The sequence below is a fragment of the Talpa europaea genome (assembly GCF_964194135.1).
Source record: "Talpa europaea genome assembly, chromosome: 7".
In the NCBI taxonomy this organism is placed as follows: Eukaryota; Metazoa; Chordata; class Mammalia; order Eulipotyphla; family Talpidae; genus Talpa; species Talpa europaea.
The window spans coordinates 75,838,736-75,859,096 of NC_140074.1; the positions used below are offsets into that span (position 1 = coordinate 75,838,736).

Below are 20,361 nucleotides of genomic sequence, written 5' to 3' on the forward strand. Positions count from 1 at the left end.
AAGCAAGTAAGCTTTGTACAAAGAGCAGAGGGACTAGGACCTCGGAAAGCCAGTAGTACTGCTGGACTCATTTGAAACCAGAAGGGCTCAAACACACTCCCTGACATGCCAGAGAAATCAAAAGGGATATGCTGGAATCCCAGCATCACAGAGAATATGCAAATGCAGCTGGAGAACATGACTGTCAAAGAGAGCCCCTTTTTTTCGGGGAGTGAGCAGAAAGGCGAGCCCACTCAGATCCCATGGATTTGCATTTTTGGATGCCTCACTGATGACAAAGCAATCTGCTGTCCTCTTTCTCTACCCCACGGTCCAGAGTGACCTAATTCAACAAATCTCGAACACCTCAGTAACTTCTCCTATCTCCTAACCCATCTACCCACCTCAAATTCTGTTCATTCAAATGACTCGATGAATACATCTTTCCAAGTTTGAATATAATCAAGACCAACATAATAACAAGCATTAGAATACAAAATAATACAATGTAATACAGCACTTCCAACATGTGAAATCCTACACTGCCTCACTGTATTCTGTTTGTGCTATCTGATAGAAGAGCAAACCCTACCCTCTGGCTTGCCTGCAATCACACAATTAGCCAGTGGGATGAAGTGCATTAAAAGCCAACTCAATATCCTTTCTACCAGCTTCAATGATCAGGCCTGCAGACAGCACAGACTGGGGTTGCAGGCTTCAAAATGGCAGCAGCACCAAAGCTCTGCTTAATAGCACCCAAAACTCCCCTGGTGTGGGGCAGTGAGTGTACCTGACTGATGTCGATGGGTTTATCACGGCTGCCAGTTTGTACCAGGAGCTTGTAGGCAAGGACTCCATCATCTGATCCATTTTTGTAATTGTTTGGCATGATTTTCCCAGTTTCCCAGTCACTGTCAAATGCATCCTGAAGTCCTAGAAAAGGCAAATGTGTGTAATACATTATAACTCTTACCCAGAATCATCGTGGTGCTAAGTGGGGTGGGCTGAGCTCAATAAGCAGGACAAGAGAGCCAGACGTGAAGCCAAGCCCTTGGCATTCTACTTGTCTTCTAATTCAAGTTCAAGAGATACTGGTAGATTTTTCATAAATGAAACTTCAAGTTGGTAGTAACCATTGTTTCAAAGGTGGAAGGGGGAAAATACTTGTTTCTTGGCAGCAAATATACATGCATTAACTTAAAAAAAAACACACAAACAACACTTCCCTTGTCTCCCCCATGACTACTCCAAAAGAAAGCGCGAGAAAGAGCTGAGAGAGGACTGACTGGTGGGTGAGGAAGACACACCATTCCCACTAACTGGGGCGTGTCACCAGGAGGTGCTAAGCCATGGGCTCTCCAACACAACCTGAAATCTCACTCAGAGGGGAGAAAACACATTCAGACTCCCAACTTCAAATAGCAACTCAGCTGCTTCTCCAGCTCAGGGTGAGTGAACACGATTCTGTCAATTTGTTCCATCTGTTTGACTTGTGGAGCTAATACAAGCTGTGGGATCGGCTGCCAGGTTGTGTAAAGATCACAGCCAACACCTATTCACTCTAGACTGTTCTCTTCCTCTTTGCCACCCTTACTCCAAAGAGGGGGTGCGGAGGGAGGGGAGGGAGGGAGCACGCTTGTGCACAGGGAAATACCTCACAGGGTAAATTTGGATCAGATTGAGAACAGGAAGCCACAGGCCAATACAAGGGGGCTCTGTGAGAACAGATGACAAACCACAAGCCCAGGGAGGGGAAGGAAAAGAGCTTTCTGGACTTGGGGGATGGGCGGACGCGCCAGCCCACCACACACAGCTGCGCTTGGCCTCTGTAATCAAAACCATCATTACAGACCTGACGGTTTGGCTACAGCTGTAAAGAGATAAGCGTGTTGGAAGAGAAAACAGGGCCCTGGTGACCCGACCTTAGGGTCTGAGTGATCGCTGGCGTGCACACACTCTCCTCTTTCCCCCTTTCCATAGCCCTGCTCCCCCCAAATCACCTCCCAAGTAGAACTTCCAAGCACCAGCGGCTGAGGAAACCACATCTTTGGAAAAAACTGCACATGCCTGGGTTAGGCAAGGCTGGTAAGAAGAGAGCAGGATTTATTCATGTCATGACATGCCTTGAGTGACTTCAAAGATACCCCCTCCCCAAATGTGCTTCTTGGGGTTAGAAATGGGGGGGAATAGGGAGTACAGGGCTCTTTTCCTGTCTCTGCCTCTCTTTAAAACAAGCCTTTCGTCCACGTTGCTGTGGACATTGTTTTTATAAGAACAATTTGGGGATGAGGACCATGGGCTCCGGGGTAAAGAAAGCCCTGGCAGGTGGCAAGTGTGAGGGGGTGACAGGGTTGGGGGGACCACCAGCATGGCTAAGCTCCGAATTCTCACACAGACTTTTTCACTGCAAGGAGGCAAGCACATGACAAGCCACAGTGAACAGATGTTATTTTATTACCTAAAGCTTTTTTTCCTTCAATTTTTGAAAAAAATAAATAGAAGAGGAAGAATAATCTCCCCTCCCCAAAAGAGGCCTGGTCTGTTTTCCTCACCATGATAGAATTTTCATCACTTCATGGCTTATATGGAACTTTCAACCCTCTTAACCTGTTACTCCTAAAGAGGAGCTCATGCTCTTTGGTGCACTGAGTGAGCTATTTTACACTGATTGCCCTTCCTTTAATTCTTCCAACAACTTGGTAATAGAGCCCTATTCATATAATTGTTCCCACTTTAGAGATGGGGAAACTGAGGCTTGGAACAGTGAAGTAATGACCAAGGACCATCCATCACACATGTGTAGGGCTAAGCTTTGAACTCAGACAGCCTGACTCCCACTGACTTGAGCCACCCAGGTTTCAGACTATCCTGTAAATATTTGTTGAAGGCAGTAGAATTAACCTGGGTCTGACAGCAAATAAAAGTGGCCCAAAAATCTAAGTGCAGTTCTAAATATTCATGTAGTAACAAAGGAAGAAAGATCCAATTTGGGAGATCAATCCCAGTGCCAATTCAGCTCATCATTCTCACTGCTGGCTCCCTGGCATGCCACTCAGTCTACCAGGGATTCGATGATGAGCAAGAAACAATCACTGACTGTACAGAGAAGTTGAGTTCTTTCATAACCAGTGTATTATTTTCTGAGTAATTATCCAAAACCTAGTATAACAATGCACACTGGCCTAAGTGAATGCACAGTAAGTACATGATCCTGGACACAAAACAAAGGACAAAGATTTGCTTTCATGACCCCTTGGCCAACAATTCATGTTCCAACACATGTACACTGTAGGAAGGAACTATGACATTTATTTTATAGCAAAACATTCAAGTTTTTGGTCTAACTTTTCTGATTTTACTAAAATTTATTTTCTAGTGAAAAGTTATGAGCTCATTTATCCCAACTGATGATTTTTCCTTACTTGGGACCCTAAAAATAACACATTAACCTATACTTTATTAACCTATACTTAATTCAGTGTGAAATATAAATGAATACCATTTGCACATGACATGCACAGCATGGATTTAAAAAAAATCTCTATATTCGCCTCATTTGCACGCTTAAAGATGACACCTGGGATAATTTCTGTATTATCATTATATATTTTTATGAGTTTAAAAAAAACCCAAAACTATTGGAATGTTGATAAAGATAATAGGATGATATTAAAAAAAAAATGAGGGTTCCCGCTTCCACCATCACTTAAAAACCACACAAAATGTTGGGAAGGAAAGCTGACATGAGGATAAGAGTGTTTCTGAAGAGGACTTATTTCAAAGACAAAATCAACCACTCAGTAGGCCTGAAAATTTCACAAGCAGCCACGAGTCCCGGTATCTGGTCTCCTGTGTATAGGGCTCTGCTAGACCTTTTAAGATCCAATGCAGAATTTCAGGCTGGCTGGGACTCTAAATAGACCTCATGTGGTCTAGGTGGGTGCTATTTACTTAGCAACCAAAACATGATTCAAGTGCACCTTTAAAAAGAGATTCTCAAGTCCAACAGTTTTAGGTCTGTAAAGGGATGAAAGCATAGGAATAACTTACAATACACTAAAAAAGTCAGCCCTCCACCCTGTCTGGAGACAATACTCCTTGCCCCCTCCCCAAACTCAGCCTAACTGTGCCATATTGAGCAGCCAAAGGAATGGCTGAAGACACTGAAATGATTCTACAATAACCCTCCTTTGCTCAGATGCTGGCAGGCACTGCAGATCTCTTTGTCATTTGTGGCAAGTTATTTGCATGTCTTTGGCCAATGGGGAAAAAAATGAAAAGAAGGGAAACTCAACTGTCTGGTCCTCTTTTGACTCATTATCCAAAAAATACTGTTTCCCAAACTACTGTACAAAATCAGACTTGGAACAAATTCAAGCTGATCTCACAAGCATGTTAAAAAATAGTATTAGTGTCATGTTGCTTTCTTTACCTTCCTTAAAAAAAAGTTTCAACCTGGCATACATGTATGAATAAAATTCTAGGAACACAAATCATGGCCAGAAACGATAGGGAATAATTTTCAATCAAACTCAAGTTGTTACTATTTCATACGAACTCACAGGGAAACTGGCAGCATAACCTTGATATTCAAGTGTATTGACTTAAGACCAAAAAAAGCACTTAAATCTGTGTTTAAACAAGCCTAATTAAGTGGGAAATTAAGACAATCATTGGATAACTTAAGCCAAAAAGTGTTGGGGGGCATAATTATTTGGGTATTTCAGTAAAAGCATTTTTGCTTGAATTGTGTGGATAATTATCTTGATTCTCCACTTCATTTTGCATGTGTCAACACAGAATAAATGAACAGATGTCCTTGAAATCACTGAAAACATTCATATTCAGGCAGCAGTCTGAAGCAAATTTAGACCGTTTTTTTCTTCTGCTGACTACCATTTCTTAGAAATATTTCTAAGGGCAAGGCATGAAGCTAAGTAAGGTATTTAAAACAGAATTTGATTATTCATGAAATACTGTGAGATGTGATTAAGCATTTATAAGTTTCCTTCATATGCCAACTCAAAAGGTGGGTCAAACTATGGAATTTTAAATTATATTCACTGATGATACAAAATCCACTGGCAGAATAAGCTATAATTTAGTAATGAGTCAGTCTAGAAATTCCATCAAAACTGATTTCACTTGGTTACCAAACTAAGTACCCTGCCCCCCAAAAAAGCACTGGCAGTATCTAGTCCCACATTTTATGACATAGTTTCCTATTTCCTAATGTGCACTCATAAATTCCTACAGAAGTTCCTGAGTAACCTGCTTGAATTATATGTACCATTTTATAGGTAAAAGTCAGATTTGGGAGGTTGCCCCAGAAATAGCATATGTAAGAATTTGAATCAACACTTAGAAATCAAGAAACATGTCAATGTTACATTATAATCTAACATTTTAATAAAACAAACCAAGGGAACTTACGGAAGTGAAAACACACCAAAGACCAAAGGGTGATTGCTTAGGAAGGACAAAAGCCCCGCAGCATCTTACCTTGCAGCCAGTCTCTGAAGTAGTGCAGCCACATTTTGGGAAGCTGTTTATTTTCTTCCAACATGACATACTTCACATTACTGAAACTCTTATGGAGATCATACAGTAAGTGCTGGATATTCGGGTAGTCTGCTTTCTGGGTGACTATATACATGTTGTAGAAAGAAAAGTATTTGAACTGTGCAGCAATAAAGTCATATTCTCTGGTCTCCCGAGGCACAATGTCTGTAAGATCCAGCCCATCGCGCACTCGTGTGGTCCCGTACAGGCTGACTCCCAGCAAGCCCAGGAAAAGGAAGATCACGACCACCTGCAACAGAACAAGAGGAAAGATCAGATTCAGAGGAACAGAACCAACAAAGACAAGTTATTTGGTTTACACCTAACTTTTACCACCACACTGGTCTGACACAGCATCGAGGGGTCATTTCTCAACGGGAAAGATGTTTAATCACAGCAATTACATTTCATAAACAAGCTAATGAAAAATCAAATGTTGAAAATGTAAGGAGCTGATCTAAATTCACAGAAATGCTACATAGACCTTCATTCCTACAGACAAATGAGCTCATGAAAATGGCTTCCTGCTCTTCATGGATGGACTCCTGAAGAGACCTGAAAGGTATCATGCATGAAAAAGCCATCTGATGAATTCCAAAGGAGCCTGTTATGTCATTTTTTGGAACTAGAAGGAGTCTCCTATTGGTAGATTACCTTGGCTTTTGGTTTTAAGAGGAAAGGAGCATAGTGTTTCTCTGCAAAAGATGAGAGGGTCCACTTGGTGCAGGGGGGTTCCAAACAGTGGAGGCTGGCATCTGAGAACTGGGAGAGCAGGTCCCGGGTGGAGCTGGTACTCTCAGGGCTCTGGCAGCTAAGGGTGTCCTGGGGCAGGGAGACAGGCTGCACGGAGATCTCGGAGCGCGGCTCGGCAGTGGTGTAGTACACGTGCGTGTGGGGGTCGTACTCTGTGCGCAGCTGCACCGTGGACTGCATGGTGATCTGTGTTTCGTGGGCAAAGCTGTGGCTGCTGTAGGGAGGTGGGGGGCTGTAGCGGGTATTCTCCTGAGTCTCCGCGTAGGCCTGAGGTTCAACCTGAATCACCCTGCTGACACAGGGGCTGAAAGAGGGAAACACATCCTTAATGTTTTATTGAAACTTCATTTTTGATAGTGACTGAGCATATCCATTTTACATAGCTCTGATTTAGGAGAGAAATACTGTATCTTAAGTGCCATGAAAAATGCCTGAATTAAAACACAGTAAGTCACAGGAGGCTAGTAGATGGTTGATCCTAAATTTGGCTGAATCAAGTTACATGCTTTGAACCCCTTAAAGAATAATTCATAAGAGCAAAACAAGCAAACAAAAAACCAACACCTAAAGGGCTCTATTTTTTTGTAGGTGGGTATTTTTCAATTTTTGTTCTTCCCTAATCACAGATATAAGACATACTGCCTATCATCAGAATTGCTGGTTCATGATAGAAAAAATGATCATATGTACCAGAACCTCAGGGAAGTGAGAATGTTCAGTTTGGTGGGGGGGGAACCCAGTGATTCTGACATCCCCCCAGGGAAACATTCTCTGTTATTTCCTCTCCCTCCAACACACTGGGATAAACCATGCTAACTGTATTCCCTTCTAAGCCCACAGGCGAGAGTTCCACTCTGAATGAAAGGCACAACAGCCAGAAAATGTACCTGGTGAAACAGCAGAATATATCCAATCTCCTGTCTTCACGTCGGTACAAATCCATGCTGAGAATTGCAGGAAAAATGAGCAGAACCATAGCAAAATTGAAGACCACTACTACAGCGGCCTGGGTGCAGAAAAAAAAAATGTAGAAGTCATCAAGATGTATCCTGACAGCCAAAGGATTGCTTTGAAAATGAACATACTTTTAAACAACCTCTCCTACTTTCCTACTGAAGAGTTCAATCCTGAAATAGATGTGTTTCTCATCATTTTACTTCCTGTCCCTCTGACTGGACTAGGCCTTGCATTCTCATCCTTTCCATCTAATAATTCCATGAGCCCATAAGATATAAACATAGGAACTAAATTAGCATCTCAATAGCAATTTCATAAAACACAATCTACAAAAACAGAGTAGCGAACATATTTGAGATATTTTAAACGAAAACAAAAAGAAACATTCCCTTTCAGAACATTTCTAAGAGTTCATGCAGCCCTGATCTTGCACTTAGAAAATTACATATAAAAGTAGACTAAGTATATCAAAATGTCACCTTTAAAACATGAAGTAAAATTTCAAACATGTCCCCTGAGGTTTTTAATAGGCACATTCCAAATAGCCTCTGGAGGAACCTATGGGGTGCGCAGCACAGTAACATAAAAGGTCAAGGAAAGTTAAGCAGAAAGAAATTCCTGTGTGTGATTATAGTATGCAGAATAAATAAGTACAGATTCAAAAGTCACTCTATAACCTAGAATAAACATGGGGTTAGGTTCTGTAGTGCTTTGGCAAATCTCCTGCTGACCTAGTAAAAATTACACAATTGGGCTGTTAATAGGGGAAAGTCAACAGAGGACAGTTGAAAGGGCTCCCCGTTCAGAACGGCAGGGAAAGAAGCTACACAATAAAAAATGCAACTGGAATGCTAAGTAACCAAGAAATCATCAGAAAAAATTTTAAAAAGTATAAACTCTTAAGAGTTTTTTCAAAGAATTGCCTAGTTCTAAAACCTTCTCTGACTATAACCAAGAAAGCTGAACTATAACTGGCACCTATCAGAATCAGAGAACTTTGCAAAGGGCTTTTAATAGTTATCTTGAGTTTATGCTTGAGATGAAATAGCATGTCTGAGTTCTGGAGCAATGCCTTTCAACAACTAATGCCCTGTCAAGACTACAAAACTGAAAACCACCAAGATCTCGCCACTAAGCTCTCCCTTCTTAGTCTACCTTGAAAACTGTTATCAATTCAAAAATATATAAAATATGCTGACTTACTACTCTAACATATTAAAGCACTTTAAAAACTTGCCTCAAGTAGACTTGTTTTAATAAGCAAAATCACTATTTTTGACTTGAGGATTCAGTTAAGAGACAAATACTTTTAAAAAAGTGGGGATACTGTATGGGTTACCAGAGCTACAAAGATAAATAAAAGAAAATCCTGCTCTCAAGGACTGACATAGCCAGACCTATGAACAAATTACAATTCAGGCTCATAAATGGAACAAAAGCAGTCACAGGGCTCCTGAGCAGTTTAGCAGAGGGAGAGCATGTTTGTGCGCGTGCATGTTGCAGGTGGGGGTGGTTGCATGTATAGGAGGAACTGTATACGGTAGAGTTGTATATGTATGAGGGGGCTATGAGTATGTGTACATGTATGGGGGTGCATGTGTGGGTTACTGGGGATGAGGAGAGGGTGGTCTCAGAGCAATGTTAAAGACAAAAAAGGACGCAGACAGGAATCAGGAGAAAGGTGCAGAATCAGGAGGAAATTCAATAGGCAATGTATTAGAGGACACACCCAGTGCAAGCCACTCAATACCACTGGATTTAAAGTTCTGCTGGGGGAAGAAGAGAAAGGAAAAATGATGGGAGATGAGGTAGTTACTATATGATCTGTTCCATTCCTTCATTAATCAGGATAGATATTACTGCTATTGACACTGTGACCTAATAAAGACCTTATGAAGCAGAGTAAGGCCACCTGTCTGAGGCTACCTAGTAAATCCACTCAAATATAGAGGATGCCAAGACCCCAGCGCAGCTGTGACTGGGAATTCCTGTTAGATCTGGTCAGCTCCTGAGAATAGGGACACAGGTAGAAGGACTATGACCAATCAGAGCAGAAAGACACCAGGAAAAACCGATCTCATTCCACAGGAGATTTTCCAGAAAACCTTTATTCCAGGAGTAGCATCCTTTCAGCCTTTCTTTCTATTACAGTCATGTTTTCGAAATGGAATGCAGACAAGAAACTCTGGGCCTATCTCACTTTGAATAAAAGTTCCTTGGACCAGGGCAGAGACTGCAGCTACAGGCCATGTGGTGGCCCAGGTCTTCTGGCAAAAATGACACTGAAGCCTTCCACATCCCATAGAGGCATGTATCTGATACCAACCTTACCACTGGAGAAATTTAATGGGCTAACACTAGTGATGGGAAAGAAGGGATGACAGGAGAACCCCAAAACAGCATCCCATCTAAATGTACAATCACATGGTATATTTTATATATATAGGGAGAACATTCTGACAAGAAACTAACAGAACCTTAACATCCCCTAAAGTGCACCAAAATAGTGAAAACAAATAGCAAGGATTTCTCAGTAAGGGAGAAGTATCCCTGCACTGTCAATCAATTCTAATTACTGTGCCTAGAAAATGTCCTATTCCTCGCAAAGCATGTATGGTGGCCGTGCTGAGACACTTTCAGAGAGCAGAGATGAACCGACCTTGCCTAGGGGGCCCTAGTCTAAACTCTCTTACCATCTGGAACAATAAGGTGTTCTGTTCTGGGAGTTTTCATAGAAGAACAAACACTATTCAGTTACCAGCAAAGCCGCAGTGTGGGGCATTGGTTCCCAAAGAATTACAGACAGTGCCACTGCTTTCTGGTACAGAGGTGGCATTTGGACAGATGGATGTAAATTGACAAGGAGGTCTAAGACAGTTTCTTTGCCGGGGTAGGGGGGAGAAGATTTCCATTTATTGTAGGAAGGCTACAAAACTGGAAAAGTTCCACAGGGAAAAATCTGAAGGTAATGCGCATAGAATCTGTCTCTCCCTTTTAATGTTTAATCTGTAGGATCCTGAAAATATGAACACAAATGAATACCCAAAGCCTCAACGGTTGGGAAGGGAGAGGGAAGCTATAGAATGGTCAGTTACACGTCAGTACACTTAAAAGGGAACCAGCATAAAATTCTTGATGGCTATTGCAAAAATCATTGTGTGCTCTTTTCCTTTTTTCTCTCATCTCATTCCACCACCCTCGCCCCCCTTTATGACAGAGAATGAGCCAGTGTGATGGGAAGCTGTTCTTTGATTAACGAGGACTCCTGGTAGCTGCAGATGTAATTATCTAAAGTGATCCTCTAGTGGCTTAGAACATAAAATGCAAAACCGACAGTACTCATTGCATCTCAGTAAGGTGCTTACCTTGGGAAAACTTAGTGCACTGGATTTTCTAAGAAGCGTAAGAAAAACTCATGCAGCTTTTCAGACCACCACACCATAAGGATATCATTAAAGAAGAGTATGCCTTGATGAATCATCAGTGTAGTACTGAGAGAGGAGAGGAGAGAATAAGAGAAAGGGACAATAAAAGAGGCGTGTGAGGCCAAGCAGATAGACAGAGAGAGAAAGGCAAGCAGGAAAGGCGAGACAAGGGAGACAGGACCCCACTGTCAAGACTCTAGAATAATTTCTATGTACCAGAACCTGCAGCTTATGAAATAAGAGTAGCACATCACAGGGCAGAATGGGTGTGTCCCTGTGCAGATAGGCATTCTGACACTTTAGTTGTGCCAATAGTTGAGCAGGCACCTTTTACTTATTTTCATATTAGTGAACAGTTAGATATATTTTTATTCTTCCTGTGTTTTAGTCCTAGTTTCAACTTTAACTTTATTCAGTATTTTTCTTTTGGGAGCTGGTAGCCACATCAATTGGTTCAACATCTTTTTCATGTTATAACTTACAGTAAATATTAAACAAGTCTAGTGTCCCAAACACAGTAGGATCATTAGTTGCTTAGGTCTTTGTAATTAGTGAAATGAAATTCAAATACAAAAATTGAAAAAGAGTTAAACATGTTGACAAAAATATAAATCTAATATATCTGTCATTTTCTTCTTGGTCATGGTCCTTAAAATCTGCTGGTAATCAGAAAGAGTAAAGCAGTATGAATAAGCTGAATATCACAACAGTTTAAAATGTGACACTGAAGGTCATCTCCTTTAAAAACCTGGTCACGAATTACCTATCACCTGGGAAGAAAGGAGAACACCACTGCTCCTTTAATCTTACTTGGGAAACAGCTCTTCAGCTTGCATTTAATTCACAAGCTTCAATAAAATCTTTGTGTTATCAAACCCTAAAGCATTTGGGATTTAGGAAGACACAGTTTCAGCTGCAGAGCAATGGCAGTCTCCTGCAGCCCTCCTGTGGCATGCTTGTTCTTGTAATTCACAGAAGCTGGCTCTGTGTTTGGAAAAGCATCTTGATAGCCTCTAGATGTGAAAGGTCTTGGTTTGGAATGAGAGAGCAGAACTATGTGGGCGCCAAATTACCTTGCATAAGAAAAGGAGAGGGATTTTGAGTTTTCTTGGGCAGAGGAGTAGCGGACAGAAAGGAAAAGAAAACCAGAACAGAACAGAACAGACTGAGAAGGCTAACTATGCAGAGGTGCCAGGCAGGGGTCCGGCCAAGATGCCCACACCCCCAGACCCTGCAGGCAGAGGAAGGCCAGTGCATTCTCATACAGTGCCATCTAATACACAAGTTTAAGCTCTCACCTTGGGCTACACAGCAGAATTAGGGAGTCTGCTCTATACCACTGCCTTATATAGGGGCTACTCTAGGGAAGTGAAGAGAGAAGGTGTTGGGCTGAGATGGACAGCAGGAGGGGTGGTAGGCACAGAAACTGAGAGTGCGCATAGAGACAGGTTGCATGTGGATGCATCCAGAGGACTCCTGACTACGTGAAGCAGGGGCTTCTGCGGTCTCAAAGGGAGTGTCCCAGTACCATTTTGGTTTAACTACAAAGGAAAGGGCAGCTCATTGAGGTATCAAATCTTGGGGATGCTTGCGCCACAGGCACCTAGGCTATAGGACTTGAAAGGAAGGAAAGAATCCTAAAGCTTTGTTATTCTAGGGAGCATAGGGTCGCTGCTTAAAAAGGCATTCAGGGCAGGTGCAGGTGATTGAGCAGGTGGTTGAGCGCCTCGCTGTGAAGCTGTCTGCAGCCTCTGCAGCGCTGATGTGATCCCAGCTGGCCGGCCAGCGAGGGTCCCACATGGCATGGCAGACCTCTCCTGTCTTGCCCGCTGCTCCCCTCAGCAGTGTATTTCATCGGTCTGCCTGTTCTGTTCCCCGCTGTCTCTAGTGAATCCTCTCACCCTCCCGTGCATCTGGCCTGTACCCCAGTTCTTGTATAAAATAAATAAATCTTAAAAAAAAAAAGAAAGAAAAAGGCATTCACCCACGAGAGCCCCTAGGCTGGCACACTGCTTTGCTTCACAGCAGGAAGACCCTGAACATCAGGGAAAAGCATACATGGGAGCTCATGTCGGTGCAGTGCTCAGCATCACAGATCCCAGCTGCAGACACTCACCTGAAGGGAGAAGGCCCGCAGAGCAGGGATGGGGATTAGCGCAGCCATAAAGAAGGCGGTGACGTTGCTGATGGATGTGAGGGCCACACTGGCTCCCGTGCGCTTGAGGCACTCCCCGGTCCTGTCCTGAGGATGAGAAATCACAGTGCTGAGAGCTGCACAGATCGTGCGGACAAATCAAATGTGGGGCAAAATGGTTTACAGTGCTGACGTCAAGGCATGAGAAATGCCTTACCCAATAACATGGGCACTGAAAGGGTTTTCACTGCTTTCTACATAGTCATGTGTTGTTCACGGTTAAACTATCTAAAGGAGAAAGTTACAAGATAATGGTTTAAGTAAAATTATAATGATTTAAAAGGAAGGGAGGTCCGTTAGGAACAAAGTGACAAAAAACCTCAGAGAAGCATGTGTGTGCTTTGAAATACAGGTCTTGAGTCTTCTAACTTATCTCTTACGCAGCATACTCTGACTTGAGACTGTAATATTTACCACACCAGACTGAGAAAATTAAAGGACAAATAGGAACAGAAGGGATTCTGGTTGTCCCCAAAGCTTTTTTCTTTTGTTTTTCTATTACCTCAAAAGGGATTCTTTTATTCTGTCCTGTTTCACTAAATGCGTGTGCCAGAAGGAAAACATCATCCACACCAACACCAAGAGCAAGAAACGGCAAAACCTATGATGCAAACAAAGGACAGCAGCATTAGACATGTAGGGTCCGATCATTCTAAACCCATCAAGAAAACAAGCCACCTGCACCTCCAGTAGATACCCATAGGAGAATTTCCATTAACTTATGGTAAAGAATTTCATTTTATCTGCTATTTAAATCCCCAAAGTCCAGCAGTTTTAGCTCACAGTAGGTCTTGTATGTCTCTAAGCTTCATATAAAATAGTTTTTGCTTTTTTTTTTTTTTAACTTAATGAGAAGGAATCTAACTCTTCTAAGTAATGGCATGTGACCCCTGGACCAGCATTGTTGTGAACAGGTGACAATTCAAATTCTCCATCTCCAGCCCAGACTGAGTTAAAACTCTGGGGGTGCGCCCAAGAAGCCCTCTAGGAAACACTAATGCCCACTCAAGTTAGAAAACCGCTGCTCCAACAAATGACCTAAATTCCACTGTAAGGGGAACATTTCTCCTGATCAACAAGCCCGTTCTGACCTCTACCCACTGCCAAGTGGTCCATTTAGACACAGCACTCTCCTGAGAAATGAGGCATCCTGGTGAAAGGCTTGTAGACCCGTTAGGTGACATGGACATAGGAGGCTGGCTGGGCCGAGCCCCAGGAGGGGTGTCTGTCAACACACAGTGGATGGACAGCTCCTTTAGTACCTGAGTTGTTGCAGCGTTAAAGGAAATCCCGATCAATGAGCACAGGCCCAATCCTGCAGCCACTGACAGTGCAACCAACAGGACGCCAGCCAGCCCCACGGCACCCTGGGACTTGGAGCAGTCCCAGCGCAGCATGGTTAAACAGGCATAGGCAAGCTGCAAGCAGAACAATGGGGGGAAGGTGAGGTTGGGGGATGAAGGATTCAAGGAAGGGAGAAAGGGGGGGGGGGACATAAAACAAAAGCCAAACATTAGAATGTGTAAGGATTCTAATGTTTTCCCCCACCCATCACCCCATATCAAAAGGTAGAACTTACCATATCCAACAACAAAAATTTTTATTATGGACACCACACAAATGATACAAAGTCAAAGGTGGGCAAACTGCAAATGGGAAATGCTTTACACAACCACTCTGTGACCCGTTATGAAGCTGAGCTCCCGCTGTCTCAGATGCACGTGGGTGTTAAGAGCAGTTAAAAAGCAGGAGCGGTCATGGAAAGGTACAAAATAAAAAGTAAAACAAAATGATGCCCTCCCCCAGAAGCAAAGGAATCATTACCATGAGTAGGTAGCCGCTGGCCACTCGAATGACGCTGACATCAGAGAAGGACTTCAGGATGTCGTCCAGGGTCGTCGTGGTAAAGGAGAGCACCTTCTGAGTAGAATTCTGGGCAACACTTTGATGAACCACCTGCAGTCACAACATAATGATAAAGTCCCCAATGGAATTAAAGTTTCAATGACCTTGAATAGCACAGACTCAGTGAAACATGCTTTCACCCAAGCTCCACTTGGGTGACATGTTAAAAAGAATCCTACATGACTGGGGCGGGGGTGCTAAACTTGGACTAACAGTAAACAAACAAGCCTGGGCCTAGGACAATGAAGGCTACAGCTAAATAAGAACAAATCTGGTGTGTTGGGGAGCTGGTGTAATTGACATTCACTCCAAGTTCTTTATTTACACTACATCTGAGGCCACTGTTCTCCTCCCCATAACTCTACAACTGATTTCCAGTCCATCGGCTTCCCCTTAATCCAAAACAATTCCCCCTTACGGGCACTTCTCCCCCTTCATTTGCTGGCCACTTTTAAAAGGTCACATGCAGCTCAGTGGAGGTCACTCCTTGGGAAACAAAGGCCAGCTCCTGTCACATGACCTAACTAAGGGGACTGCAGCTGTGAACAGATTCCATGCCTTGCTAATGTTTTCCAGACACCTTTTCTCGCTAACCAAGTGTTTTTCAAAACACGGTTATGGTGTTCAAAACTGGCTACTCAAAATATTTCAGGGCATCCCAGTTGAATGACATTATTTAAGACTTTCAATACCAAGGAGAGAGAAAAAAGTCTCACCCCAGAGTGAATGATCTGTTTTGAAAGTAAATTCTAATGAAAGAAAGTTTTAAGAAGTCATTAGAAGGCAGTATTTAGTAAGGAATTTGTACCCAGATTCCATGGTAGGAGTCAGATAGGTGATGATTTACCTCCACATATGTCCTCTGCCAAGCTTCCAGGATGGCCGCTGCCTTGTCCTCATTCCAGTTGATGTGAGAGACATAGTCATATCCCTTGAAATGTTCATACATTTGCTTGGGTGTCATTAACTGAAACATGGTCTGCAAGGCATGGGCGCTGTGCAGGGTTGATGGGGTAGGAAAAACAACATAAGCACCCCCAGGAAGCAGCTCTCACTGCCTCAAGCCCCCAACTCACTCACAGCCATTCTATCCTTCTACATGAGCATGTTTCCATTAAAAGGGGACTTAGATGGCTATTTTATTTAGTAGACTGATATACCATATTAAAGGTGTAATCTTACAGACCTTTAACAGATATACTCCCAAATTAAATTAATAAGCAATTTCCTTTCTCAATTTCTAGTCAACAAAACAGGAAGGGTAGAGGCACAGATAGCTTGAGCAGATACGCTGGGCTCAGCCATGCACACTGGCTTGTGTGAAGGCCCAAGGGAGAAACCGCAGCCTGAGAGCCTGACTCCTGACATAACAGAGTGCACAGAGCATGGGGGAGAATCTGGGTTTATTGGCCAGTTGCTGGTCTTGAACAGTCTGGAACAGGGTTTAGGGCACATTACTTAACTCCATATGTTATAACTAATGTTTTTTGCCAACTTTACCTTTGCCCTGGTTTCTACATAATGGGTAGGTCTCAAACCCTACAGTCACTAGCTTGCTAAGGAAAACAACCTACTCTTGAAAAATTCCCCACAAGAGCTTTCTCAAGCTGTCTGACCTGCTAATATTTCCCAATACTCTATTACACCAGACAGTGAGCTAGGCTAACAGCTCAGTATTAATGGAAATATACTTGCAGATGTGGGAAAGGAGAGTGATTGCTCAGGAAAGGAGAAAAAATAGACAGCTGGGATTTTCCTGTGTGTTGGATTACCTGACAAGTTTCCCAGTGCTGTTCTTGACTGTGCCACCCACAATCAATTCTTCTTGCCAGTGCATATACTTTCTGGATAATCCATGACATCCACCATTCAAAACAAGGGCCATATCAAGAGGCTAAAATAAAAAGCCACAGAATTACAGGAATAAGTAAGCAGGTCACATGCCTTATTAAAATACAGTGGCTTGTTTGCTTCCAAAAGAACATAAATAATAAGGCTAACTGAGAGGCATATGGCAAATCTTACAGGAAAATTTAGCCTTATAAACAAACTTAGTTGTGGATATTGAAATCTTAAAAATGAAAAGACTATACCTAAAAATGGGGAGAAACATCCCGCCTTCCTTCTGGCCCTCTGGAGAAGCATCAAGAACTGTACTCACCTTGGTTGCATTTTTATTGGGGGCTGTAGACGGGCAATCGGGATCAGCAGGATTGAGGCAGGGCCGGTCCATGTAACCATGACCAACTTCAGCCTTATTCAGCATTTCCTCCCAGCTGTCTACCTGATAGTTTATTTTCTTTAACTCTTCTAGGAATTCCAAAGGGTCAAAGTTTGTCCACTGCAAAGGAGGCTTACCTCTGTGAAAGAAATTAGGAGGTAAGACAATAAAAAGAAGCTTCCAAGCCCTTAGCAGAATACCAAGACTGCAGCCAGGTCACAAGAGACTGTTTGCAGCCCTGGCATGAAAAATGCTCCTTTGTGGCACATATGTATGCAAAACTATACCAAGAAAATAGCTCATGAGTGAACAGGGCAGCACAGAGCTTATAAATTAATGACAGTGCCAAAGACTTCACGTGCCTGATGCTATGTTTATTACCTAAAACCAAAATTAGCCCATGGGTGCTTCTAAGCAGAATACGGAAGTCCAAATGGGGTGGGGGGGAAGAGAAGGAATCGCAATGTCAAATTAGCATTTGCCAGCCTAATAAATACTTTGTAAATGTCATCAATCAAAATATTTTATCTCCATTACCTTTAATAATCCCATACTTATGAGCTCTCTCTGACAGACTGGCAGTCAACCCCACCAGCCCCCTGCTGCCTCTGCCATCACCGCCATCAAGGCCACTTCCCCCACACTCACTTTTGAATTTGTGCTGTTGACAGACCAGAAAGGCTTTTGGCTGCCTGTTATGTGGTTCAAACCACACTGTAGCTGCCTAACCAGGCTGAAGTCATTATTCAGAATCTCCCAACCAGAAAACACAAAACCCCTTATTTCCCATCTAAAACTGTACACTGAAGGTCAGGGTATGGCCACTGCAAATTGCTTTTGCAGATACATGCAAGCTAGGACAGAAACAATAACCCAACCATTCATTCTTGCATAATTAACTGAAAATGTCTACAGTGATTAACAATTATTCTTTAAATGATGCGGTGTATATAATATCCAACTGCTAAACTGTGCTGCACCCCCTACCAAGGCCTTGAAAGATATCGGCTTTCCCCCTTAAATGTCTTTAATGTGATCCAAAGAAAGGTTAGCATTTTACTTCATAAGAAGATCTTGAACTTTAACTCAAGATATTTAGTGCTGACATGCACCTACTAATAAATTTTTTCCGTAAAAAATAAGCTAAACCTACAAAAGGACCTGGTCTGCAAATTTGTGCATGTTTTAAAGAGTTAAAAATCACACATACTCTGAAATAATTTGCATTATATTTGCATATAAATAGGCTGGTAAAAGTGAATGAAACTTAATGATGCCTACAGAACTTTTTTTGCAAAGTGGAAAAACATTCTGCTGAAGCCCCCTTTCCCCCAACTATTCACTTTAAGAAATGCACATGAAATCTCAATGTTTTTATTCCTTACTCAGAACTAAAATGGAACAAGCAATGATTAGGCAGCATCAGAAACATTCTAGAGCTTAGAAATCACAGACATCAGAAAACACTTACAGTAGATATGCTGTCCCAGATTGTAACTTCGCCCCCTCCCAGAAGCAGTCCAAAGGTGTAATAATTAAACAAGGGTAAAGATATTCTATTATCTGTCAAAGTAAAAAAGAATATGTCACACTTTAGGTTACCACATACCAACAGGGTGGTTTGTTATTTTTTTGCAAACAAAAGGAAAACATACCTGATCCATGTAGCCTGTCTCTGTGATAAGTTCTCCAGATTTGTAACACAAATGTTCCAATTTCCACTGCCTATTAAAATAAAGAGCAGAGGCAAAAATTCCTCATTGTTATAAATTCAGTGCAAAATCATAGAACATATAGGAAGAATTGCAATTTCAATCACTCTTAAGTACCTGTCAAAAGGAGTAAAGTTTTTGCCAAGTAGAGACCCTACAAGCTTGCTTTAATGAATAGATAATACTGGATTGCAATTAACATGTGGGGTGTTTATGTAAATGAATGCTACTAAAGTGCTTGAAAAGTCTTGTTTTCTTAAGAGTTCTCCCAATAATCTTGTTTACACTATTAATCTGCCTTTCTACATACATTAACAAACTTCTGAGCAGATAATTTAGAGTTGAATTATCAGAAATTCAAAGCAAGTGAGGACAAAATTAGTAAGGTTTATAATGTATTAACATATAGTAAGGTGGGAAAAATTGTTATTGGCTAATAATACCCTTATTAACAGGTAGTGTTCACAATGAAATTTCCTGCTGTAAATAACACTGCCAAGTAGACTGAGTTCCCACTTCACAGTCTTCTAGTCAAGTTGTGTCCTCTAGAAATACTAAATGTACTATCTCTAATTAACTGTATTATCTATCATCTGTTATTAAAGAGTTCTATTATCTCTATGAGACACAGACAAATGTCTATGACTTGCCTTTCTGAATATACTGTGGAGAGAGTCTAACTTAGAAAAAGAAAAAAAATTAGAAAGGGTGGAAATGGAAAATCCAAAAGAAAAAAGAAAAAGAAAAAACTTCACTTTCCAACTCACTCATCCACCTACCCACCCACCCACCCATCCATCCACCCATCCTTCTACTCACTCATCCTTCCCACTCTCCATAGTCCACCCACCTCCATCTATGCATATATTTTAATTTGATATTGTATTCATACAGACTCTCTAGTATAAGTAGGTTCTCATTTATATTATTTGATCAATTCACTCTTATTTATGCTTGCTTGTGAAGGGCATGGTTGTGCATTACAAAAGCCATTGGACTTGAAGCTATAGCAAAGGTTATGAGGTATGAAACCTGGCAGTTATTATTGAAACACTGTATTAACTTATATATATGCTCTAATTAATATCTAATTGCCAGTTTTCTCACCTAAAAAATGAAATGGGGTTGAAGTAAGTGTTTTTAAAGTTTAATCCAATGGGTAAAAATTCTCTGGTTGCACCTTAGTTCAAGAGTATAATTTCACTGTACAGACCCTCACATCTTTTCCCTAAGTGTGTAAGTGACAAGCTCCCTCACATGAGGGGTCCTGTTATCTTAAGAATGTAAAAATGATTAGAGTGGCCCAGGAAAACCCATTTCCATCTTCTTTATAGGACCTTCTCTTGTAAATTTTGCAAAACTGTACTGGGTAGCTGCTTCCCCTACAGCATGGAACTATGCTCTGGCCTGACAAAGGTGCTAGAATATATCTCCTTACAACTTTCCAGAGCCCTTCCATACATGTATCTGATTTTGTTCTGTTAATCTCTTGAGGATAAGAGAGCACAAATGATCATAAATCTAGTTTACAGATGAGGAAACAAGATTATGTTAAAGATATGTTCACTTGTCCCAGGCCATGCTGGTCCCTTGGCATCTGTCTCAAGCTAGACAGTTTGAGAGCTAATCCAGTTATGTCCAAGAAGAGCTAAG

At 41.9% G+C, this 20,361-nt stretch overlaps 1 protein-coding gene across 2 annotated transcripts in view; it reads right to left on the reverse strand.

Moving 5' to 3' along the window:
- Window positions 1-20,361, reverse strand: part of PTCH1 (patched 1) — a gene marked incomplete at both ends in the record, with an annotated part of 56,029 nt that overhangs the window by 14,476 nt on the left and 21,192 nt on the right. The window contains 13 exons of one of the 2 annotated variants that reach the window (XM_084237182.1): window positions 770-912; window positions 5,482-5,791; window positions 6,196-6,598; window positions 7,182-7,300; window positions 12,793-12,918; window positions 13,373-13,471; window positions 14,133-14,288; window positions 14,695-14,826; window positions 15,623-15,770; window positions 16,548-16,669; window positions 16,937-17,135; window positions 18,468-18,559; window positions 18,652-18,721. In XM_084237182.1, coding sequence (XP_084093308.1) covers window positions 770-912; window positions 5,482-5,791; window positions 6,196-6,598; window positions 7,182-7,300; window positions 12,793-12,918; window positions 13,373-13,471; window positions 14,133-14,288; window positions 14,695-14,826; window positions 15,623-15,770; window positions 16,548-16,669; window positions 16,937-17,135; window positions 18,468-18,559; window positions 18,652-18,721 — 2,119 coding nt within the window. The remainder of the gene's footprint in view (window positions 1-769; window positions 913-5,481; window positions 5,792-6,195; window positions 6,599-7,181; window positions 7,301-12,792; window positions 12,919-13,372; window positions 13,472-14,132; window positions 14,289-14,694; window positions 14,827-15,622; window positions 15,771-16,547; window positions 16,670-16,936; window positions 17,136-18,467; window positions 18,560-18,651; window positions 18,722-20,361) is intronic. The other variant, XM_084237181.1, reaches the window with a different exon arrangement.